Raw genomic sequence first — 21,629 nt, 5'->3', positions numbered from 1 at the left:
AAACTACTCATAATTATACAACCTAGAAAAAAAGGTATATTTTATCCTTGTCTCCAAAAATGCAAAAATGTGTATATAAATGCTTATTGCACATGTAACATTTTCAGGATTGGTATTCTTGCCATATGAACACTTCCTTCTTTTTAATTTTAAAAATTAATTTTTTTTTAAATAGAGATGGGGTATCTCACTATATTGCTCAGGCTGGTCTCGAACTCCTGGGCTCAAGCCATCTGCCTGCCCTGGCCTCCCAAAATGCTAGGATTACATGTGTGAACCACTGCACCCAGCTCATATGAACACTTTTTTATCTTTTTTTTTTTTGAGACAGAGTCACTCTCTGTTGCCCAGGCTGGAGTGCAGTGGTGTGATCTCAGCTCACTGCAACCTCTGCCTACTGGTTTAAGCAATCCTCCTGCCTCAGCCTCCTGAGTGCCTGGGACTACAGGTGCACAGGTGTGCACCACCACACCCTGGCTGATTTTTTGTATTTTTAGTAGAGACAGGGTTTCACCATGTTGAGCAGGTTGGTGTTGAACTCCTGACCTCAAGCGATCTATCTGCCTTGACCTCCTGCAGTGCTGGGATTACAGGCGTGAGCCACTGTGCCTGGCCTTGTGTCATGTGTTTTTACTTAACATTATATCATAAACAGTTTCTGATATTAAGTATTCTTCAAGACATGAGGTTAATGGTGGTGGCACATTCCTTTCTTATTGATATGACATAAGTCATTTCACAATTCCCCCATCAGAGGACACTGGGGTTCCGAGTCTCTGTGATTATAAATTATCTGCAATGAACACTCCTGGATCAGAGGATATAACACAATCAACCTGATAGCCGAAGTGCTTCCTGGCAAGGTTACACCAACCACACCTATCACTGGCGTGTAAAAGTCTATTCTGCCATCTTTGCAATAGCATGGGGAATAATTATGCCTTTATTTTTATTTTTTTGAGAGAGAGTCTCGCTTTGTCACCCAGGCTAGAGTACAGTGGCACCAAACAGCTCACTGCAACCTCAAATTCCTGGGCTCAAGGGATCCTCCCGCCTCAGCCTCCTGAGTAGCTAGAACTATAGGTGCATGCCACCACACTTGGCTAATTTTTAAATTTTTTATAGATGAAGTCTTGTTATGTTGCCCAGGCTGGTCTCAAACTCCTGAGCTCAATTGATCCTGCTGCCTCGGCCTCCCAAAGTGCTGGAATTACAGGCATGAGCCACTGTGCCTGGCCCTGAATAGTTACGTTAAAGTATTCTCAGCAAATTTGACAGGTATTTAAAAAAAAACAAAAACAAAAACAAAAGCATCTTGTTTTAAATTTGCCTTTCATGATAATTAGAGAGGCAGACTTTTTTTTCTCCACAAATGTATTGGCTATTTCTATAACATTTTCTATGAGTTATTATCTTTTCATATGCTTTGACCATTTTTGGTTAGGTATTTTCATATTAATATGTAAGAGTGCTTTACACGGATATTAACCTTCTGTCTGACATGTTATAAATTTTTTTAACATATGAAAATGTCAAGTTTTATGTAGTCAAATTTGAAATTTCTTCCATTGTTCTTTTTTATCTTTATTTTACTTTTTAAAAATTACCCTTTTAATTTTATTTTTAGAGACAGAGTCTCCTGCTCTGTTGCCCAGGATGGGTTCAAGCGATCCTCTCGCCTCAGCTTCCCGAGTAGCTACAGCTACAGCTGTACGCCACCATGCCAGGCTAATTATTTTATTTTATTTTTTTACTTTGTTTTTGAGGCGGAGTCTTGCTTTGTCACCCAGGCTGAAGTGCAGTGGCGTGATCTTGGCTCACTGCATGCTCCGCCACCTGGGTTCACACCATTCTCCTGCCTCAGCCTCCTGAGTAGCTGGGACTACTGGTGCCTGCCACCACGCCTGGCTAATTTTTTGTATTTTTTAGTAGAGATGGGGTTTCACTGTGTTAGCCAGGATGGTCTTGATCTCCTGACCTCGTGATCCGCCTGCCTCAGCCTCCCAAAGTGCTGGGATTACAGGTGTGAGCCACCATGCCTGGCCTAATTATTTTATTTTCTATGCGGCCCAGGCAGGTCTTGAACTCCTGGCCTCAAGTGATCTTCTCAGCTTGGTCTTCCAAAGCGTTGAGATTACAGGCATGAGCCACCATGCCTGGCCCCCACTGATCTTAAAAGCTTGGAGAGGACTTCATTTTAAAAAAGCATTTGTCAATAGCTTTAATGAATGCTTTTGTTGTCCAGTAGCTAAGAACATTTGTTGACAAATCCTTTCCCTGGCAAGAAAAATGGTAGTCACACTTAGCAAGAAGGAAGTCCATACTGAAAAGGCTGACTTTTGGCATTGGTGAGAACGATCCTGATCCATCCAGGTTAAATGAATATCAAATGTAATGATGCCGAGGAGGTATCACAATTCATTCATGAAATCAGACAGCGGGGGTGCAAAGAGCCAGAAGACAGGGAGGCCTGAGTCTGGTCCTAGATTTGTCACTAATCAACCAGACATGTCATCTAACTTCCCTGGGCCTCAATGTCCTCATCTGTAAAATATTGGGGGAGAAGGGGGTTTGGACCAGAAAATCTTTAAGAACATTCCAGCATAAAACTAGGTTGTGACTATGGAAAAATGTTTCCTTAAGATAATCAAGCCACACTGAGGCGGTGACACAGTGGGGGTGCTCTCTGTCCCTCTTGGGACCCTGTGGGGCCCCTTGCCACACCTCTCCCTCCCTCCTCTGCTACCAGCAAATGAGGACAGGCCACTTACCGAGAGGGCATTGCTGAGTCCCATCAGCTGAGAAATTGCAGAATTCAGTGAGAAGTCCTCTGTGAAATGGGTGGTCACCTATTAGTAAAGGTTCAATTATTTACTTATTTCAAAATTCTTTTAAGCTTTCCACAAAAAGACTGAATTATCAAAACAAAAAAAAAAAAGGAAAATGAATGGGATGCAAAGATATTTATAAATATATCTACTATCTCAAATAATCGCTATGTTTCATCTACACAAATATTTTAAAATTCAAAGTCAACACTGTTTCCACTGTTTAAGACTATTCTTCCACATATCTGGGATACTGTTGGTTCTCATAGTAGGTGCTTAGAAAAACAGTGCTAGTGGCTGGGCACAGTGGCTCACACCTGTAATCCTAGCACTTTGGAAGGCCGAGGTGGGTGCATTACTTGAGGTGAAGAGTTCGAGACCAGCCTGGCCAACGTGGCAAAACCCCATTTCTACAAAAATACAAAAAATTAGCCGGGTGTGGTGGCGCATACCTGTAATCCCAGCTACTTGGGAGGCTGAGGCAGGAGAATCTCTTGAACCTGGGAGGTGGAGCCTGCAGTGAGCTGAGATTGCGCCATTGCACTCCAGCCTGGGCAACAGAGTGAGACTTTGTCAAAAAAAAAAAAAAAAAAAAAAAAACAATGCTAGTAACATGAATAGGATGCAGGACCCACTGATGGGTAAACTCAACATAACAGAAAACAGGAATAAAGGATGCCACTTCTGCTTGGTTATGTGACTTTGCTTCACAGTGACGGTTTTTAGAATATGGGATAAGGTTAATTTTACTTTTTTTTTTTTTTTTTTGAGATGGAGACTCGCTTTGTCACCCAAGTTGGAGTGCAGTGGCGCAATCTCAGCTCACTGCAACCTCTGCCTCCCAGGTTCAAGCGATTCTCCTGCTTCAGCCTCCCAAGTAGCTGGGATTACAGGCGCATGCCACCACGCCAGGCTAATTTTTTGTGTTTTTAGTAGAAACGGGGTTTCACCATGTTAGCCAGGATGGTCTCAATCTCTTGATCTTGTGATCTGCCCGCCTTGGCCTCCCAAAGTGCTGGGATTATAGGTGTGAGCCACTGCGCCTTGTCAATTTTACATTTTGAAATGTACAGTCAACATAAGAACATTAACACAACTTGTCAGCTTTTTCATGTTTCTGTGCTTTTCCATTTTGACTATAGGCAAGAATACAGAAAAGTAACACATCTTTAAGGATGTCAAGAGTTTCCAACTTGTTGAAATAACCTAATTCTTTTATCTGACAGAATAGAAGAATTTGCCAAATCCAGGGAGAAAATATGTGGTATGAACTCAATCGCTCAGGCATCACTCAGACCCCTACATTCATTCAGGGAGCTCTGTTCCTCCACACAGAGAGGGTACAGAGGCCAGAAATAAAGCTGAAGAAGTGTCAACAAATAAGACCATGCTGGACCCAGGGCCACTTCAGGTTATACAAACCAGAGAGGCAAAAACCTGCCATGCATTATTGTCTTCATTATCAGAGTGCAGATGAGCGACACTGATTAACTTTATGTCTGAATCAGCATACCTTTTTTTTTTTTAAATCAGCTTAAGAAGAATTTGGGATATCAGATACCCATTACAATGACTTTGCAGAAGTTAACCCACAATAGTTCACATGGATATTGTGTAACAAAGTAACTGAGTGGGAAAGTCCTCACTATGTGGAGGACTGGGATTCTAATCTCTGCTCAGTTCCTCACTAGCCGTGTGACGTTAGGCAAGATATCTGGACATCATCTCTGTCCCCATCTGTACAATGAGGAGGCTACAGAGGACAGTTTCTTAATGCCCCTTCCAACTCTAAAATTGTATTTCTGTTAATGTAACATACGCGGTGTTATCCTGGATGACAGGGTGATCCTGGATTTGGTTCTCTGCTTGGATGTGTTAAATGTGGAAACATGGAAAGTGGCAGCTTCCTGAGACCCAGGATGGACAAATGTGAGACATCATCAGAGAGCCATTTCCTGGGGGCATCTCTTTCCATTAGAACGTATGCACTGTTGATCCACCTTGGTAAAGTACCCAAAACAGTAGGGCCAATCAATCAAAGCAAGAAGGACCGCCATTGCCAGGAAGGAAGACCCACAGTGGCCCAACCCAAGGCAGGGAGGGCAGCAAAGACCACAGGCAAAGGTTACCAAAGAGTGCTTGGTTACAGAGTTAACCCCTGGAATTGGAGAGTTTCTGACCTGAGAGATGACGGAGTTCTTGTACTCCCAGAGCTTTCTGGCCTCGGCTTTCTCCTTGTTACTCAGCAGCTGAGGCTGGGGAGACTTCCCAGAAGCCCTGGCCTCAATAAACCGAGTTGTCAAGGTCCACAGTCGTTGTTGCCATCTCAGCACCCCAGGGAGAGCATCAGCTGAATTCAGCATCAGTAAATGAGAAAGAGAGAGTGTGCAACATAAGGGTGATTGACTTGGTATAACTAAGCGGAGAAAAACACCTGTGAATTGATGTGACACTTCACTGCACCCTGATGGATTCCTCTGAGGGCAGGCTGAAGGATCCTCCCTGGCCTTCAGTGTCTGAGAATTCAGACCAGGACCAATTCTATCTCATTTTAGTGCCCAGATTCAGAGCACTGGATGGCAGGGCCACTCAAAGTGCCACCCACCAACGGTCATGAGCTCAGAAGCTTGGTCAAGATGAGCCCTGGTGCCCCGCCGCCTTGATTAAGCAAGCTTGCTGGGACAAAAATGCCATGGAGTTAACATGGTGCTTTGGAGACAGTGCTGACTCCTGCTGGTGCAAGCTCTTACCTTGTGGATAGCATGACTGTGCTTGCAGCCACACTGCTGTAGAGTGTGAAGCACATTGGCACAATCCCTGTCCTTGCAGGTATGTGTGTTTTCCATATTTTACACAAGCTCATCCAATCCAGCTGCTGGTCTGATCTTCTGGTAAAGCTGAATGGCTTTACCTGGTGGCCCTGGGTTATACCAGTAGCCAAATTAGGGTCAGTCCAGGTCCTTGTACTGTCTGGCCACTAGGCTAGGCATTCTCAAGCCTGAATGCACAGCAGAACCTTCTGGGAGGCTTCTTAGAAAGATTCCTGGAGCCTGTCCCCTGGGTTAGGGGTGGGAGCCAGAACCTCCACCTGTCTGTGCTTTGCAAGCCCCCCAGTGATTCTGAGGCAGCTAGTTCTAGGACTGGCATCTGTGACCACTGTTCCAGACCACACTTCCCACTAGCCACAGCTAGTTGGAAATCAAAATAAACAGTGATTTCTCAAATGACATGGATACTTCACACAAGGTTCAAGTTTCCAGGCATCTGACTTCCTCTTCCCACAACAACACTTAGGGCTGATCACATGAAGTAAAAATGAATGACTGTTGGACGGGTTTATTCTAGAATAGCCAGATACTCAAGATTATTTTACTTCATGTCATTTTAGTACTAAACAACTCTGGAGAGACAAATCTCCCCTAAGTGGGGAGATGAAGGGTGCTGTGGGTGACTAAGAGGCCATAGGTAACAACAGGTCCAGGCCCCTCCCGGGGCTTTCTGGATTGGTGAGGGAGAATGACACTGTTCTAGAAAAAACCTTGCAGGGTACATCAAGAAAGAGGGAACTGGCCTCTTTGGACTATAGCAGGCCTAGGAGTAGCTCAGAAGCCAGTCTGTCTCCAAGGAAACCACTCTCAAAGCGTGGTCCTCGTAGAGTGTGCACTGGAATCACCGCTGAGCTTGTTCAAAGGCCACCTCCTGAGCCCCATTCTGGAGGCTGTGTCAGCAGGCATGGGCAGAGCACTGGAATCTGCATCTGCAACATGTTTCCCAAATGATTCTGAGGCTCGCTTATGTTTGTCAACACCCGTCTAAGAGTGGTGCAGGATGCTGGTCAAGCTGCTACTTGCTCTATGGAACTGATTCCTAGAATTCTCTACTACTGTCTTCAGCAAAGACATTTCCTTCCTCAAACTCCTTCAAAGTCCAGGGCAGATCACAAAGGAAGCAAGTCAGGAAGAGGAAGGTGACTTACTTTTCACATCCCACAAGATATCCTTCTCAGGAGGGGCAGCAAAAAGGATGTAGAGCCGAATCGTGTCGATCCCATACTGCTCCACAACTTCCTCTGGGTCCACCCCGTTGTGTTTGGACTTACTCATCTTCTCCCACGTCACCTCTAACTTCTCTTTCGTTTTTGCATGAACAGGAACGGAACCTAGATGCCAAAATAATCCATAGGTATGGTATGTGTGATTGTGAATTGCTTCTATAGAAATAGCATCAATAAGAAAAAACTGGGTGAGCGATGGAAAGTGTCCATTTGAAGAATCACACTAATTCACTTAACAAGCCGCTTTCTCTCCCTCTGTATTGTTATAAAAATATTTTTATTTTTAAATGAATGAGGCCCACCTTCCTCCCACAAACCTTCGCGAATAAACAGGACAGTTATAATGGCCTGTGCCAGCTTTTTCTATAAAACAAAACAATTCCCCCCTTTACAAGTGAATTATTTATACACAAAAAAGGAAAGTAAAAAAGAATTTTGAAAAACTCGCACACGTTGCCATTTTCTTGATGAATTAAGGGTCTCTTATGGAAGTTGGCAGCCTGACCTGTCCCATCCATGTTGCAGTCACCAAAACATGATCTCATACTCTCAGGGCACATGGAATTCACTTACCGGGCTCATGGTAAATGTGTTGGTCCCTTTGTGGTGCCAGCCACCCACACCCTATTCTTTGGAACTGTCTCCTCCCCTACTCACATACCACTGGTCTAGATGGTGCTGATGGAAGGGGTCTTAAATGGCCGCATTTGGATGAGGTGACCTTGTTGCCAAGCCCTACTGGAGAGGACTAGTAAGAGCACCTGGCAAGGCTAAGCCTCTATCTCACGAATTGGAGCTAAGAGATACAGAAACTCAGTTTCCATGTTGCTGAGCACTGGGACCATCAGGTCCTAAGGAGATGGGGCAAGACTTGCCACTGCAGCTACCCAAGGTCACTTGGTAAATTGAAATTGGGGAGAGCAGAATCCAAGTCTGGCAGATGAAGGAGAACAGGGCAGAAGAACAGAGAGAAGCAGGAAGAAGAACTAAGAACGAGAGAGCTGAGAAAGAGAGAAGGAAAAAGGAGTGGCTGGTGACTTCCTATGAGCAGTGGGGCCTAGCTCTATTTTCTGCAACTGGGTTTGGGTGGATTTCTTTTCCTTCCAGCCAAATAATCTCTGATTCCAACAGCAACCAAGCTAACAGGGGACTGATGTACAGACCTAAAAGCCAACTCCATACTTCATGAGAGTTACATCCATGAAGGAGACAGAAACCTGCCCTTGCTGATCAAAGTATTCTCACCCAGTAGGCAAGACTACGTGGGAAGGGAAAAGATGTTCACAATACTGCCTGACCCCATGACAGCAGAGAAGGGGAGACTGAAGTCCTAGATGTTTATCCACGCTGTGGTGAGACTCAGGGAACCACTGGCCCCTTTACCCTGCCCCAGGCTGTGTCTAGACCTTAAAACACTGTTGTGCAAATTAGGAAAAAATGTATCTTTCTGGGCAGAAAAGTTGAGACGTTAGAAAAAGTCACCCTCTTTTGGCAGATGTTGCCCTGAAATGTATGGCTTGACAAACGGCTGCATTTCAGGCCCTACTGAAATCACAGCCTTGGCTTGGTTCTTTTGTGTAGCACACAAACTGCACAGTTATACATGGGCAGCCTTGCCTGTTACAGAGAACACTTCACTAACTGTGAGGCTGAATTCTATGTGCACCTGAATTTAGTTCTTTCCCTCTGTCATCCATGCTGGAGAAACACTGCCGGTTCTGCTTCTCCAGCTTCTTTTTCTCCCACGGACCGTTATAAACCTTGATATATTTTGCTTTGATGAGGTAATTGCATCGACTGCTTCCCTAAACCCTGTCTCTAATGTTTGGCTGGAGAGGCTGCCTACCATTTACAGGGTTGTCGTGTGACCTAATCTCATCCATTATGCACTAGTTTTTCTAAATGTAATGGTCACAGTGCTGGGGGTTTCTCACAGCTGTCCCTATGTATACTGCATGTCTCCAACTGTTTTCTTTCTTTCTTTTTTTTTTTTTTTGAGACAGAGTCTTGCTCTGTTTCCCAGGCTGGAGTGCAGTGGCATGATCTTGGCTCACTGCAACCTCCACCTCCCGGGTTCAAGTGATTCTCCTGCCTCAGCCTCCTGAGTAGCTGGGATTACAGGCGCATGCCACCACGCCTGGCTCATTTTTGTATTTTTAGTAGAGACAGGGTTTCACCATGTTGGCCAGGATGGTCTTGAACTCCTGACCTCAGGTGATCTGCCTGCCTTGGCCTCCCAAAGTGCTGGGATTACAGGCGTGAGCTACCACACCTTGCCCCTACCCATTTTCTAACATGTCATATATTCCACGTGTGTGCTGGGTGCACGTGATACATCCTCACCATGGCACCTGAAGATCTTGTGATCCTCAGGGTGAAAATGAAGGGTGAAATGTAAAGGGTAAAGGGTGAAAATGCAGTGGAAGGAAAAGGCTTGGGAGAGCTGGGACAGGAGGGAAGTTCGGGGAATCAGGGGGAGGTGTTTTACTGGGAAATGCTAAGAGGGGGCTGCTCTGGGGTGCTACGAGTAAACAGAGTGCTGCCCCCCAAGGTTCTGAAATGTGCCACTAGAACATGTTGGGAGAAACACTGGGAGTACCCCAGTTTTGGAAGAATGTGTCTTGGGCCTGGGGGCTCTATCCCTGAGGTGGGCTTTCAAAGATGGTCTGGGATAGGAGGTGATGCCTGAGTTGACTCTGTTACATACAAATGAAAACCCTGCCAGAAGCTGAGGTGGCACTTTGGCTGAAGGGGGCTGCAGCAGAGGAGCAGACGGCCAGTCCAGGACCAGGCTTCAGGGGGCGCAGGCCCAGAGGGAGCTGAGGCTTAGAGACCACACAGCCAGCGGGTCTCTCTCTCGCATCCTCCCCACTCTAGAGGCAGATGCCTGCTTGCTCAGTAGCTCTCAGGCCTGGCCTTGGCTCTCTGGGAGTACCTGGATGGGACCGGATGGGCCATTCTTACCTGTGAGATCCACTTCCTCTCTCTGTAGATACTGTCCAGATGGTAGGCGGAATGTCTGCCCCTTGATAAGGCCTTGGGCCAGCAGCTTATGAAAAGGCTCCCTGAGGAAAGATGACAGGAAAAGAAAACAGGAGTGGGACATGAGGCATTGAGAAAACAGCAACACAGACCTTCCCTCGGATGGGCAGAAGTAGCTGCGCCTCATAAAAGCAGGTGGGCTGACCAAGGCCACTTATAAACCCAGCTTAAACAAATGGCTCCTTAGAAATAAGTGATAAGAAAATAAATTCAGGCCGGGCGTGATCCACCTGCCTCGGTCCCCCAAAGTACTGGGATTACAGGTGTGAGCCACCCCACCTGGCCTAAAAAAAGTTTTAAACCATATAAGTCATATATGACTATAAACCTTCTGTTCAAATCCAAACACTACCACTCCTTTCTAGGCCTATGTCCCTTTCAGGAGGCAGCTCTTATTAACAGTTTGGTATATATCCCTGGAAAAGTCTGGAGACATTTTTCAATGCCTTTGTATACATAAATGTATACCTACCCACATATGGTTTTATAGATTTTTGGGGATTTATATAAGTGGGATTATACCTTATGTATACTTTATGGTATTTCACTTAATGATATGAATGGATTTCTCCATGGCAGTTCATATAGATCTATCTCACTTTTAAAAAAGTTACCTAGTGTTCTGAAATATGAATGGATTATAACTTATTTATAGTACCTGTTTTAAAAAGTAGTTTTAGTTATACCCTTACTGGGTAAATAGTGACATATAAACTTTTTCTCATAAGAGGATAAGAACAGGCTGACCTTCATACTGAAATTATTGCAAATTTGCAGTTGTTTATTCTTAAGAATCTGCCTGATTCAATTTTGAGGCATTTCAGCAAGACCTATTCAAAACTCAAAGAATGATTTATGGCGATAACTGCTGATAACACACGTTAAGTATTTCGTGTTCAGGGTATCAGGTAGGAGCACTCATTTCCTGGAGATCCAGTGATGTTCCCCACAAACATCACCAGTACATGGCTTTGGTTGCTCAAGGTAAATTTTTAAAGGTGTTTTTAGGACAAAAGTTAGGAGGGAATGATCTGGATTCAAAGATAAAGACAGGTAGGATGATCAAAATCAGCAGCATTGGCCAGGCGCAGTGGCTCACGCTTGTAATCCTAGCGCTTTGGGAGGCCGAGGCGGGTGGATTGCCTGAGCTCAAACTTTGAGACTGGCCTGGGCAACATGGTGAAACCCCGTCTCTACTAAAATACAAAAAGTTGGCCAGGTGTGGGGGCGCGCACCTGTAGTCCCCGCTGCTTGGGAGGCTGAGGCAGGGGTTGCTTGAGCCCGGGAGGCGGAGGTTGCAGTGGGCCGAGATCATGCCACTGCACCCCAGCCTGGGAGACAGAGCGAGACTCTGTCTCCAAAAAAAAAAAAAAAAAAAAAAAAAATCAGCAGCATTAAGCCTCAAGAAGGGGCTGGAAATCCAAGGAATCCTGTTCTCAGGTCTTGTATTTTATCAAGTGGCACAACACTGCCACCTTCCGAGAACGGACAGAATTGCAACCTGCGAAAAACTGACTAACCCCAGCTGTTCAGCCCAAGGCTGCAACTTCTCCTGCCTCGTCTTTTATAACTTTTTTTTTTTTAAGGTAAACTGTTGAAGCATAGCACACATATTGAAAAGTGTGAGTCCTAGGGGTATAATGATGAATCTTCACAACATAAAACACACTTGTGTAACTGGCATTCAGCCCAATTAGCAGAACGTGAAATCAACCTTCCATCCGCTTCTAGGCACTGTCTCCTCACTATGGGCCCCTATAGCCTGACTGCTAACACTATCATTTCATCTGCCTGTTTCTAACCCGCTTGTAGCCATTTCTTAGTGAGAGCTCTCAGGGGATGTCCACATGGGAGGCTTTCCCCAGAACTGGCAGGCAGGTCCTCAGCAGTGCACCCACACCAAGGCCTGCTAGTTACATGAATATATCCTAATGTCTGAAAGCTCCCAACAATGAAACTTGACAGTTGAAGCTTTTCTGGACTGTCTTCTCTGAGGGTTGCAGTGCAGCAGGGGCCATCTCAGATGGATCATCTAGAGCAGGGATGGCAAAACCTAGCCAACTATCCCCAGTGCCCTTGCCTACAACCACCCAGACACCATTCATCGACAGCAGCACTCCTGGTGCTCAGAACGAGTCTCAGAATTCTTCTTCGTACCATATAATCAGAAAGCACAGAGTTATTATGTGAAATGTATCGCTTATTTCTTTGGTATTTCTTGAGTGCTTGCTATGTGCCTGGCACTGAGCTAGGCACTGGGGATATAATGTTGGGCAAAGCAATCTCTGCCCTTGGGGAGCCAGCCTGTTCACGATCACTGAACCAAACCAATGCCTGACAACTCTCAGAGCTGTGAGGGAGGAAAAGAAAGAGTGCAGTCATATTTGAAGAGCTCCTCCTCCCAATCAAGTCCAAATTCCTCCGCATAGCCATCCAGGACTTCTCCCTGTCCCCTGCCACTCCCTCTGCTCTTTCAAATGTTGCCTGCACGTGCTTCCACGTCTTTACTCACGCCATTTCCCAAACTGTTACCAAAACTCTAGTCCTCCTTCCTGGCTCAACTCAAATGCCATCTCCACTGAGAAGGTATCTCCTGGTCAGAATTAGAATTAGTTGTTTTTTCCTTCCTGATGCATCCTGTGTAGTGCCTGTAATTGTATCTAGCAGCTATTACATTTTATTGTGTATTTAGGTAAGCTGCTTGCCTGTCTTTCTCCTGTGAGGAGTAGGAGGATGATTTTTTTTTTTTTTTTTTTGAGACAGGGTCTTGTTCTGTCACCCAGGCTGGGGTGCAGTGGCACAATCACAGCTCACTGCAGCCTCAGTCTCCTGGGCTCAAGTGATATTCCCACCTTACTCCTGCAAGCAGCTGGGACCACAGGCGCACACTACCACACCCAGCTAATTTTTTGTATTTTTGGTAGAGATGAGGTCTCACTATGTTGCCCAGGCTGGTCTTGAACTCCTGAGCTCAAGCAATCCTCCTGCCTCGGCCTCCCAAAATGCTGGGATTACAGGCATGAGCCACTGCTCCTGGCCTTGAAAATCCTTAAAGGCCACTCTCAGTCTCCAGTTCCTAATAGATGCTCAGTAATGTTAATTGCCTTGAACTCAATCAAGCTTGTTTCAGTGGATGAATAAACCTACCAGCAGCAGGGGTGGGGGATAATGTGAGTGGGACAAAGTGGAGGCAAGAGAGGAGGGAAGAAAGAAATGAGTGAAGTGGGGCACTGGATGCTATACTTTCCAGCTAGTGCCACCATCTTTTTGCAGGGAGGGGTGCATTGAAAGATCCCAAGCAGCTGAAGCAAGAGAATGAGAGCAGGGGAATGCCCCGATGAGTGCTCACATGGAATTTCCCAGTGGGGAAAGGGGCGCTTCCCAGCTCCTAGAATCCTGCTCATTCCCAAGTGTTTTCCCTCCACTCTTCCAGGGAGCCAGGGAATGGGCTATAGGGCGTTGGGAATCTGGTTTTCACTCTCTTGGCTGAAGCTGGCCATGTCTACTCTCATGCGTAGTTTAGCTCTGAATGAGTCACACTTGTTTATTCATTCAACACGTATTTACATGATAATTGGGTACACAGCACTAGGCAATTAATTGGAGAGCTTACAATAAGAACAGGCAGCCCAAGACATGCTCATAAATAACCATCAGCACTACAAGAAAGATGTACCAAATGTGATTTGGAGGCGCAAGGTGCACAGGAATGAAGGACAAAGGACATCAAGGGCCCTGCTGGACTTGGAACCCAGGCCTGCTGGAGCAGAGATCACATCACATTGCCAAGTTCATTATTCAGATTCACAATTGGGGTAATGTGTTTCCCTTTTGTTCACTCATTCATTCACTCAACAGATGGTATTTGGGAACAGACTTGTGTATGCAACTGAGTTATTCATTCATCATAGTGACTGTGCACAGCAGGGGCCTTTATAAGTGAGTGGAAAATGTGCAACTCTAAACCACTAACAAACCCTTCTGACTCAGGGACCATCAAACGCGGGAGTATTAGGCAGGGCCTCTGCCTTGAAGAAGGCCCTGGATTTATCTGAGTCAGCTTTCTTCCTACTCCTTCGGTACATCCCTGGAGGTAGATCATGCGTGCTTGCACTGAAGCACAGCTATATGTAAGCACAATGATGAAAACTGGGGGGAGATCTTCACAATTTCTTCATTAGTTTAGACTGCACTAACTCAGAAATTGCAACAACTGATAGCTGCTGGGCATTGAAGGCCACATTTGTCCCACTTGGAAGAAGGAAAGAAGGAAGGGAGGGAGGCAGGGAAAGAGGGGAGGGAAGGTAGGGAGGGAGGAGAGGGAGGAAGGGAGGGAAGGAAGGGAGTTGCTAATTGTTAGGATAAACAAGGAAATTCAGAACATTGATTGATTGGTCATGTTAAGTGCTCTTAAAAAAATCACCATATACAAGGAATGTGCTAATTACAGTATGAGCAAAGAATATCAGGATGTATCAGAGCCCCACCTTCTTGCTGCAGATGACATTTACCTATTCATGAAGCCCCAGAGAGCCTGCTGCCCACTCCCCTGACCTCGTGGGAGAGTGGCCTGCCAGGCTGCAGATCTTTGAAGGCCATAGATCTCTGAAAATGGTCTCCAAATTGGACTTTTCATTAAATCAGACTAAGTTTACCTTCCTCTTCTTCCTTGTTCTGTGCCCCGGGCCATCATGTCACATAATTAGCCTAGTTTCTAAGTATTAGCCATGGCTCATTCTTGAAATATCACCATTCCCATTTCCTAGCAGCCAGTTAGTGGTGCAGAAGGAGGGCTTACTAATACAGCAGGACCCAAGTAAAGCTTCTCTTCCCTTCCTGTTCCTTTTCCCAGTAGCCCCGTTTCTGGCATGATCAGAGAAACAGAGAAGAAAGCTCTGTGGATAGGGGCTTGCTGTGCTCTCCACGGTCAGCAGGCGGCCTGCCCTTCTCATGGGAGCTCCCTGAGCAGCTGCTTGCTTCTGACAGCCACCACTTTCTGTTGATTCCAAACTGAAGGGAGAAATTCAGTTTGGGGAATTTAGTGTCTAAGTTGCATTACAGAGCTACAACAAAAAGTGACAAGATTCCATGTTTACAGCGGTCTCCCACAAAGGGAGAGAAAAGGCTTCCTGATCTCATTCAGTGAAGATGGGCCACGACATGTTCCCACGCTCTAATGTGCCCCCTCTCTTTCAACCTGGTGCTAACCACCAGAAGGAGGGAAACTGAAAGCTGATCCTACCCCACACCCACAACCACAGCAGGAGGCTCAGCATATTTTCCTTCTTTGGAATATATACGATACTGTAAATGACAAAGTTACACAATCATTGTAAAAAATCTGGAAAAAATCAGAAGTATATTGGGCTCACCACCCAGAGATAGCTAGTGTTAACATGTTGGCATGAGTTTTTCTAGTCTTTTCTCTTGCTTTGAGTATGTGTATATATGTGCTTGTATATATAAAGACAAAGATAACCAAGCTGTATCTTGCTTTTTCTATTTCTCATTACTTCAGATGAATTTCTCCATGTTATTAAACATTCTTTGTAATTTAATTGAAAGTGTTGTATAAGTGTGCTCCACGTAGATGGGTTATACTTTATTTACCCTGTCTCAGCATTTTGGGGCATTTAGATTGTATCCAAATTTTTAGCTACTTGAAATAACACTTACATGAACATCTTGGTGCATAAGTTTGCATTTCTGATTATTTCCTTAGGATAGATTTTTAGCAGTGCAATTAGTGCATCCAAAAATGAATAGTTTTAAGGCTCTCGCTATGTATTGCCAAACTGCTTTTCAGAAAGATTGTTCCAAGCTACTTCCTGCAATATATGAGAGCTGCTCTTATGCTAGCTTCCTTACTACATGGAAGATGGCATCTCACTGCTGAATAATTTATATTTGCCAGTGAGGGAAATTTTTTTTTTTTAAATCATAGAAATGGGGTCTTGCTGTGTTGCCCAGGCTGGTCTCGAACCCCTGCACTCAAATGATCTTCCTGTCTTGGCATCCCAAAGTGTTGGGATTACAGGTGTGAGCCATCGTGCTGGGACGGAAACATTTTACAGTGTAAGATGTTTATTATTTTATAGTGTGATAAAATGTTTATTAATCATTTGGATATCTTCTTTTGTAGGTTTCCTGCTTACATTAATTCCTGGTTAATCATTAACTTGGTATTTCAGATTACACAACTAAGGCACCTGCTGTCCTGTGTGGTGGCACACTTAACTTGGAGGCCAGCCTCTTACGTATGGTAAGGAGACCTTAAAGTTCAAACTGCAAGCCTAAATGTGCAGGTGATGAAAAAAATGTCCACAACTCTTACAAAACAGGAAAGATGATTAGATATACATAAACCTTTGCTGTCTGTATTTGAAGAAATTAGAATCAGAGTGAAAAGAGTGCTCAGAGATAAATGAGTTCCTAACATATGAGGCCACTGAGACCCAAAGGAGTTCAGCTTCTTGTCCACACAGCTAATCAGGGGCACCACTGAACATGGACAGAGGTCTCTGGATTCCTGTTTCAGAGCTGCTACTTGAGACAAGGGCTGAGGGGCTCAGAAATGTTAAACTAAAATGGAATAGCTGTACTATCGTCTCAAATAGCCTCCTGAAATTACAATGCTAATCAAAAGGAATACAGAACTAGACTAGGAAATCCTGATTTATACAGATTTCAGAAATACACATGTGGTTGACAGGTCTCAATTTTTCCTCCCAGCCCAGCTTGATAAAGTTGTTTGGAGGCTCTCAAAAATTCTGACTGTAGAATTCCAAATTACTCATCTCAGAAAGTGGGTGATTTTCATTTCATGTGTGGCTGACTGGTTTACCAAAACACCTCTAAGAAAGAGGTAATGCACCGGGAGAGTTTTCAGAGGCTGTTGCTGCCCTGATGTGATCCAACAAGAGTAATGCTGACAGCAGCACTGAGTAACAGTTAAGATGACTTTCTGTACCTTCCTCAAAGGTCAGCCTTTTCAGTACTTAAAATAAGCCTCTTTTGGAGGAGGAAAGCATGGAACAGAATCTTGAACAGAATTTAAAAACAGATTCAAAAAAACAAAACTCCATAGGTCTATTTCAATTTACACCATATAGTTGTTCCTTAATGTTGATGGTAAAGCAAAATCCAGGTGTTACCTGGAGGATCTGCAAATTGGCAATGCATTTGAGTAAAAACAAAGTCATATTTGAAACTGCATTTTAAAATTACATCAGCATGCAGCAAACCCTTTTTCCTGCTTGAATATAGTCTTAAACTATTGTAAATAAGTCATAAAAATAGCCAGACCCTGTCCTATACCTTAGGATACTTGGCCATTGAATAATTTACTGATTGAGTACTTCCATAAAAAATCATTCAGAAACTGGCAGAAATATGCTCTACTGTTAAGGAGCTAGAAATCACTTACATATGGTCTTTGTTTCCAGACCTACATAAGAAGGAGCTATTCCCCCAACTTTTTTTTGTAGACAGTGTCTTACTTTGTTGCATAGGCTAGAGTGCAGTGGCAATCATGGCTCACTGCAGCCTTGAACTCCTGGACTCAAGTAATTCTGCTGCCTCAGACTCCCAAGTAGCTGGGACTACAAGTGTGCACCACCACACCTGGCTCATTATTTTTTTTTTTTTTTTTTTTTTTTAACAGATGGAGTCTCACTATGTTGCCTAGGCTGGTCTCAAACTCCTGGCCTAAAGTGATCCTTCCACCTTGGTCTCACAAAGTGCTGGGATTATAAGCGTGAACCACCACGCCTGGCCTGAGATGTTTCTCAAGTTGTATTTGGTTTTTAACTTAAGTTTGAATCAATTCTCCCTAGCCCATGGAGGATATTTCCTTTGTTTCTTGTTTTGTTTTAGAAACAGGGTATTGCTATGTTGCCCAGGCTGGAATCAAGTTCCTGGGCTCAAGTAATCTTCCTGCCTCAGCCTCAATCTCAGCTTCTGGAGTAGCTAAGAACATAGGTGTGCACAACTGCATGAACTGGAGAACATTTCCTTTGAAGAATATAAACTTCTATCTGTTTGTTTCAAGGGATTAAACTCAATTTCTTTTTCTTTGCTTTGCTTTTTTTTTTTAATTTTTAGACAGAGTCTTGTTCTGTTGCCCAAGCTGGAGTGCAGTGGCACGATCTTGGCTCAGTGCAGCCTCCGCCTCCCAGGTTCAAGCAATTCTCGTGCCTCAGCCTCCCTAGTAGCTGGGGGCTACAGGCGCATGCCACCATGCTCGGCTAATTCTTGTATTTTTAGTAGAGATGGGGTTTCACCATGTTGGCCAGGCTGGTCTCGAACTCCTGACCTCAAGCAATCTACCCGCCTTGGCCTCCCAAAGTGCTGGGATTACAGGTGTGAGCCATCACATCCAATCTAAACTCAATTTCTTAAAAAAACAAAACAAAACAAAAAAAACACTAAAAATGTGTAATATCTGTGAGACCATGACAGTAACAGGACACAATTCCCCTTATCAATGACAATCTTTATCTAGTTAGGTAAATTAGTTTCCAGACATAAGAAATGCAAAGCAGAACTGGTAAATTCTAGAACCTAAAGTACAAACACTTTAACAAATTTGTTTATGTGAGGAGTAATGCTGTTAATGTTTTTAGTGTCCTTCTGATGCAGACCAGTTTATTTTTATACATGAAGGTCTCTGGGGCTGATGAGAATAAATTTATTTTAAGCATTTAATTTAGACCCTAAATTAATTTTCTGTACAGTAGACTTCTTTTAATCCATGCATGCATGTGCAGAGTCAGCCATCTGGTCCGAGGGTTAAGTGAAGGGAAGGAGCTTTCAATGTGCTTCATTGTAATGAAAATGGGTTTCTGTCTGCATTTCAAAAGTTTTAAAGTTAATATTTTTCTATCTATCAAAATTTTAAAGACACATATTTTTTGACCCAGAATTCCCCAGTGTTAGGACTTGAGCCTACATATATGCTCCCAATTATTTGCTAAGCGTATCAATAAAGAGGATCACTGGACTTAAAAAAAAAATAGTAATTGGAAGAATAGGTGACCGCTTACATAAATTATGGTATATCCATGAGGGAATACTATGCCTACATTAAAAAGAATGTGATATCTGTTTGTGCTGATATGGAAAGACCACCAAGCTACATTATTAGGTCAAAGAAGCAAAGGACATGTATGCAATATAAGCAACATTTAAAATGAGTATATCAATAAAAACACACGTGGGGATAGGCAAAATATTTTCCTGGCAGAAATAAAAAGAAACCTAAAAGTCGAGGAAAGGGCCAAAGAGTGGCGTGCAGGGAGGGAGACAACAATGTTCACTTTCTGTGTAGTTACAAAATGGTTTAGACATGTATTACTTTTTTTTAAATTGTCAACATGGGTTATCTGGATAGGGAAATAATCAGATATTTCCCCCCTTTCCTTCTCTGTAGTTAAAAAATATTCTGAAGGATATTGTAGTAAACAAACAAACAGAAAAACAACATAACAACAACTGAAAAAAAAAATCCAGCAATTATGCTTCTGGTAATACAGCAGACAAGAGAGCCTGAATTATTGTCCTGATGAAAAACAAGTGAAAAAGTCAGTTGGAGTATAAAATACATTTGAGCTGGCAAAACCAAACCAAACCCAACTTAGGAAAACACAGTTACTGAAGCCAGCTTCCACCCTGGGCATAGCTATAGAACCCCTGTGATCATAAATGTTTGTGCATGGCATGGTACACAAAAGATGGGACACCAAACCTAAAGCCTACGCAACCTTGGGAGTCTAGAAGAAGATCTCAAACAAGGCAGGAATCGTCAATGAACCAGAAATCATCAATGAACTAGAAATAAACCTGTGGTTAGAAGAGACAAACAAGGAAACTTGCCTATCTTGACCATGGTGATGTGTAGGAGGAAAGAAAAGTATTTCTCCTGAGAATCTGTAGGCAGAAGTTGACCCTCATGTGGGTTTGGGACTGTATTCATATTACCTATATGGTCCTAAAAACCTCAAGCAGAAAATTCAGTTTAAAGTGATCTTGGATTGGTAGCATCTCCAGGCAACAGGGAGAAGCTAACACAAAATCACCTCTAGCAGAGAGGTTCCAAAGAGTTCCTATAAAAAAAAAAATGGTTCAAGAAATATAAGGTCAGTTAAAACACCCCTTGCACCCCATCCCCCAAAGAACTAGGCATCATGAGTGAGAACAGCAGAAACAACAAATGACTAAACAGACCCATAATGACATTAGATAAAGAATTATCAGATAATATAAAATAGTATGTTTAATCTATTTTAGAAAATAAAGGCTTAAAAGATAGCATGAAAATACTATAAAAACCACAAAGGAAAATTTAAAAACCTAGAACTTCTAGAAATGAAGAATAATTAAAATAAAAAAAACTCAAAGAATGGGTTAATCAGCAGATAGAGACAGAGAGACAATTAGAAACTGGAAGATAGCTATAAAGAAATTGGCTGGGCACAGTGGCTCATGCCTGTAATCCCAGCACTTCGGGAGGCCGAGGCAGGCAGATTACTTGAGGTCAGAAGTTTGAGACCAGCCTGACCATCATGGTGAAAACTCCATCTCTACTAAAAATACAAAAATTAGCTGGGCGTGCTGGTGGGCGCCTGTAGTCCCAGAATAAAGATCCTATCAATAAGCCCTGGAATATATGACAACTTGATTTATGATGGAGAGGGCACTACAGATCAGTGGGGAAAAGGATGGACTATTCCATTAACAGTACTGACACACCGAAAGCAGTAGCCATAAAGGAAAGATTATTAATTTTTACTACATTAAATTAAGAGTTTCTGTTCATCAAAAGATGCCATAAAAACAAGACAAGCCAAGAACTAGAAAAAACTACTTGCGATACATATAGCTGAAAAAGGATTAGTATCAAGAATATTTAAAGAACCCCTTACAAATCAATAAAAGAGAAATGATCTAGAAAAAATAAAAGCATAGGATACAAACAGGGATTTGATCACAGAGATTCATAAACCTATGAAACATGATAAACTTCATTAAGAAATCAACTATAGTCAACAATAACTTAATTAAACATTTAAAAATAACTAAAAGAGTATAATTGGATTGTTTGTAACACAAAGGATAAATGCTTGAAGGAATGGATACCCAACTTTCCATGATGTGATTACTATGCATTGCATGCCCGTACCAAAATATCTCATGTACCCCATAAATACACACCTACTATGTACCTGCAAAAATTAAAAATTAAAAAATTAAAAAAAAAATCGGTGTCTTGAAATTCAAATTTAACTCACAACATGACCCATTATATACCCACTGGTTTGGTGAAATTTAAAAGTTGGAAAGTACAAAATGTTGATGACGATGTAGAGTGATCGGAACCCTCATTTCTACTAGTGGGAGTATAGGCTTAGGTAATCACTATGGAAAACAGTTTGGTGTTTCTCAAGACAGCTGAACATGTGCGTATCCTACAATCGAGCCATTCTACTCTTAGGTACACATTTTAAAGAAATGGTGACGCATATGTCAGGAACCACGTGCAAGAAGGTTCATAGCAGTTTTGTTCATAATTGCACAAAACACTCCAACCACCATTAATGGTGGTATGATACATAAACTGAGTTCTTTTTTGGAAGTTTCATTCCATATAATGGAATATCATGCAGCAGTGAAACAGGAATGAAATATAACTTCATCCGTCAGCACTG

General features: G+C 43.2%; 1 protein-coding gene across 2 annotated transcripts in view; it reads right to left on the bottom strand.

Annotated features, from left to right (window-relative positions):
- LARS2 (leucyl-tRNA synthetase 2, mitochondrial) overlaps positions 1-21,629 on the bottom strand; it is a 159,883-nt gene that overhangs the window by 25,815 nt on the left and 112,439 nt on the right. For both annotated transcript variants that reach the window (XM_003818489.5, XM_008971820.5), the window contains 4 exons: positions 9,847-9,947; positions 6,805-6,987; positions 5,009-5,178; positions 2,772-2,849 (listed from right to left, as the gene is read on the bottom strand). In XM_003818489.5, the coding sequence (XP_003818537.1) occupies positions 2,772-2,849; positions 5,009-5,178; positions 6,805-6,987; positions 9,847-9,947 (532 nt within the window). The remainder of the gene's footprint in view (positions 1-2,771; positions 2,850-5,008; positions 5,179-6,804; positions 6,988-9,846; positions 9,948-21,629) is intronic.

This window comes from Pan paniscus, chromosome 2, assembly GCF_029289425.2.
Source record: "Pan paniscus chromosome 2, NHGRI_mPanPan1-v2.0_pri, whole genome shotgun sequence".
Taxonomy (NCBI): Eukaryota; Metazoa; Chordata; class Mammalia; order Primates; family Hominidae; genus Pan; species Pan paniscus.
The sequence above is the reverse complement of the archived record's forward strand: the minus strand, read 5'-3'. Positions and strand labels throughout refer to the sequence as shown.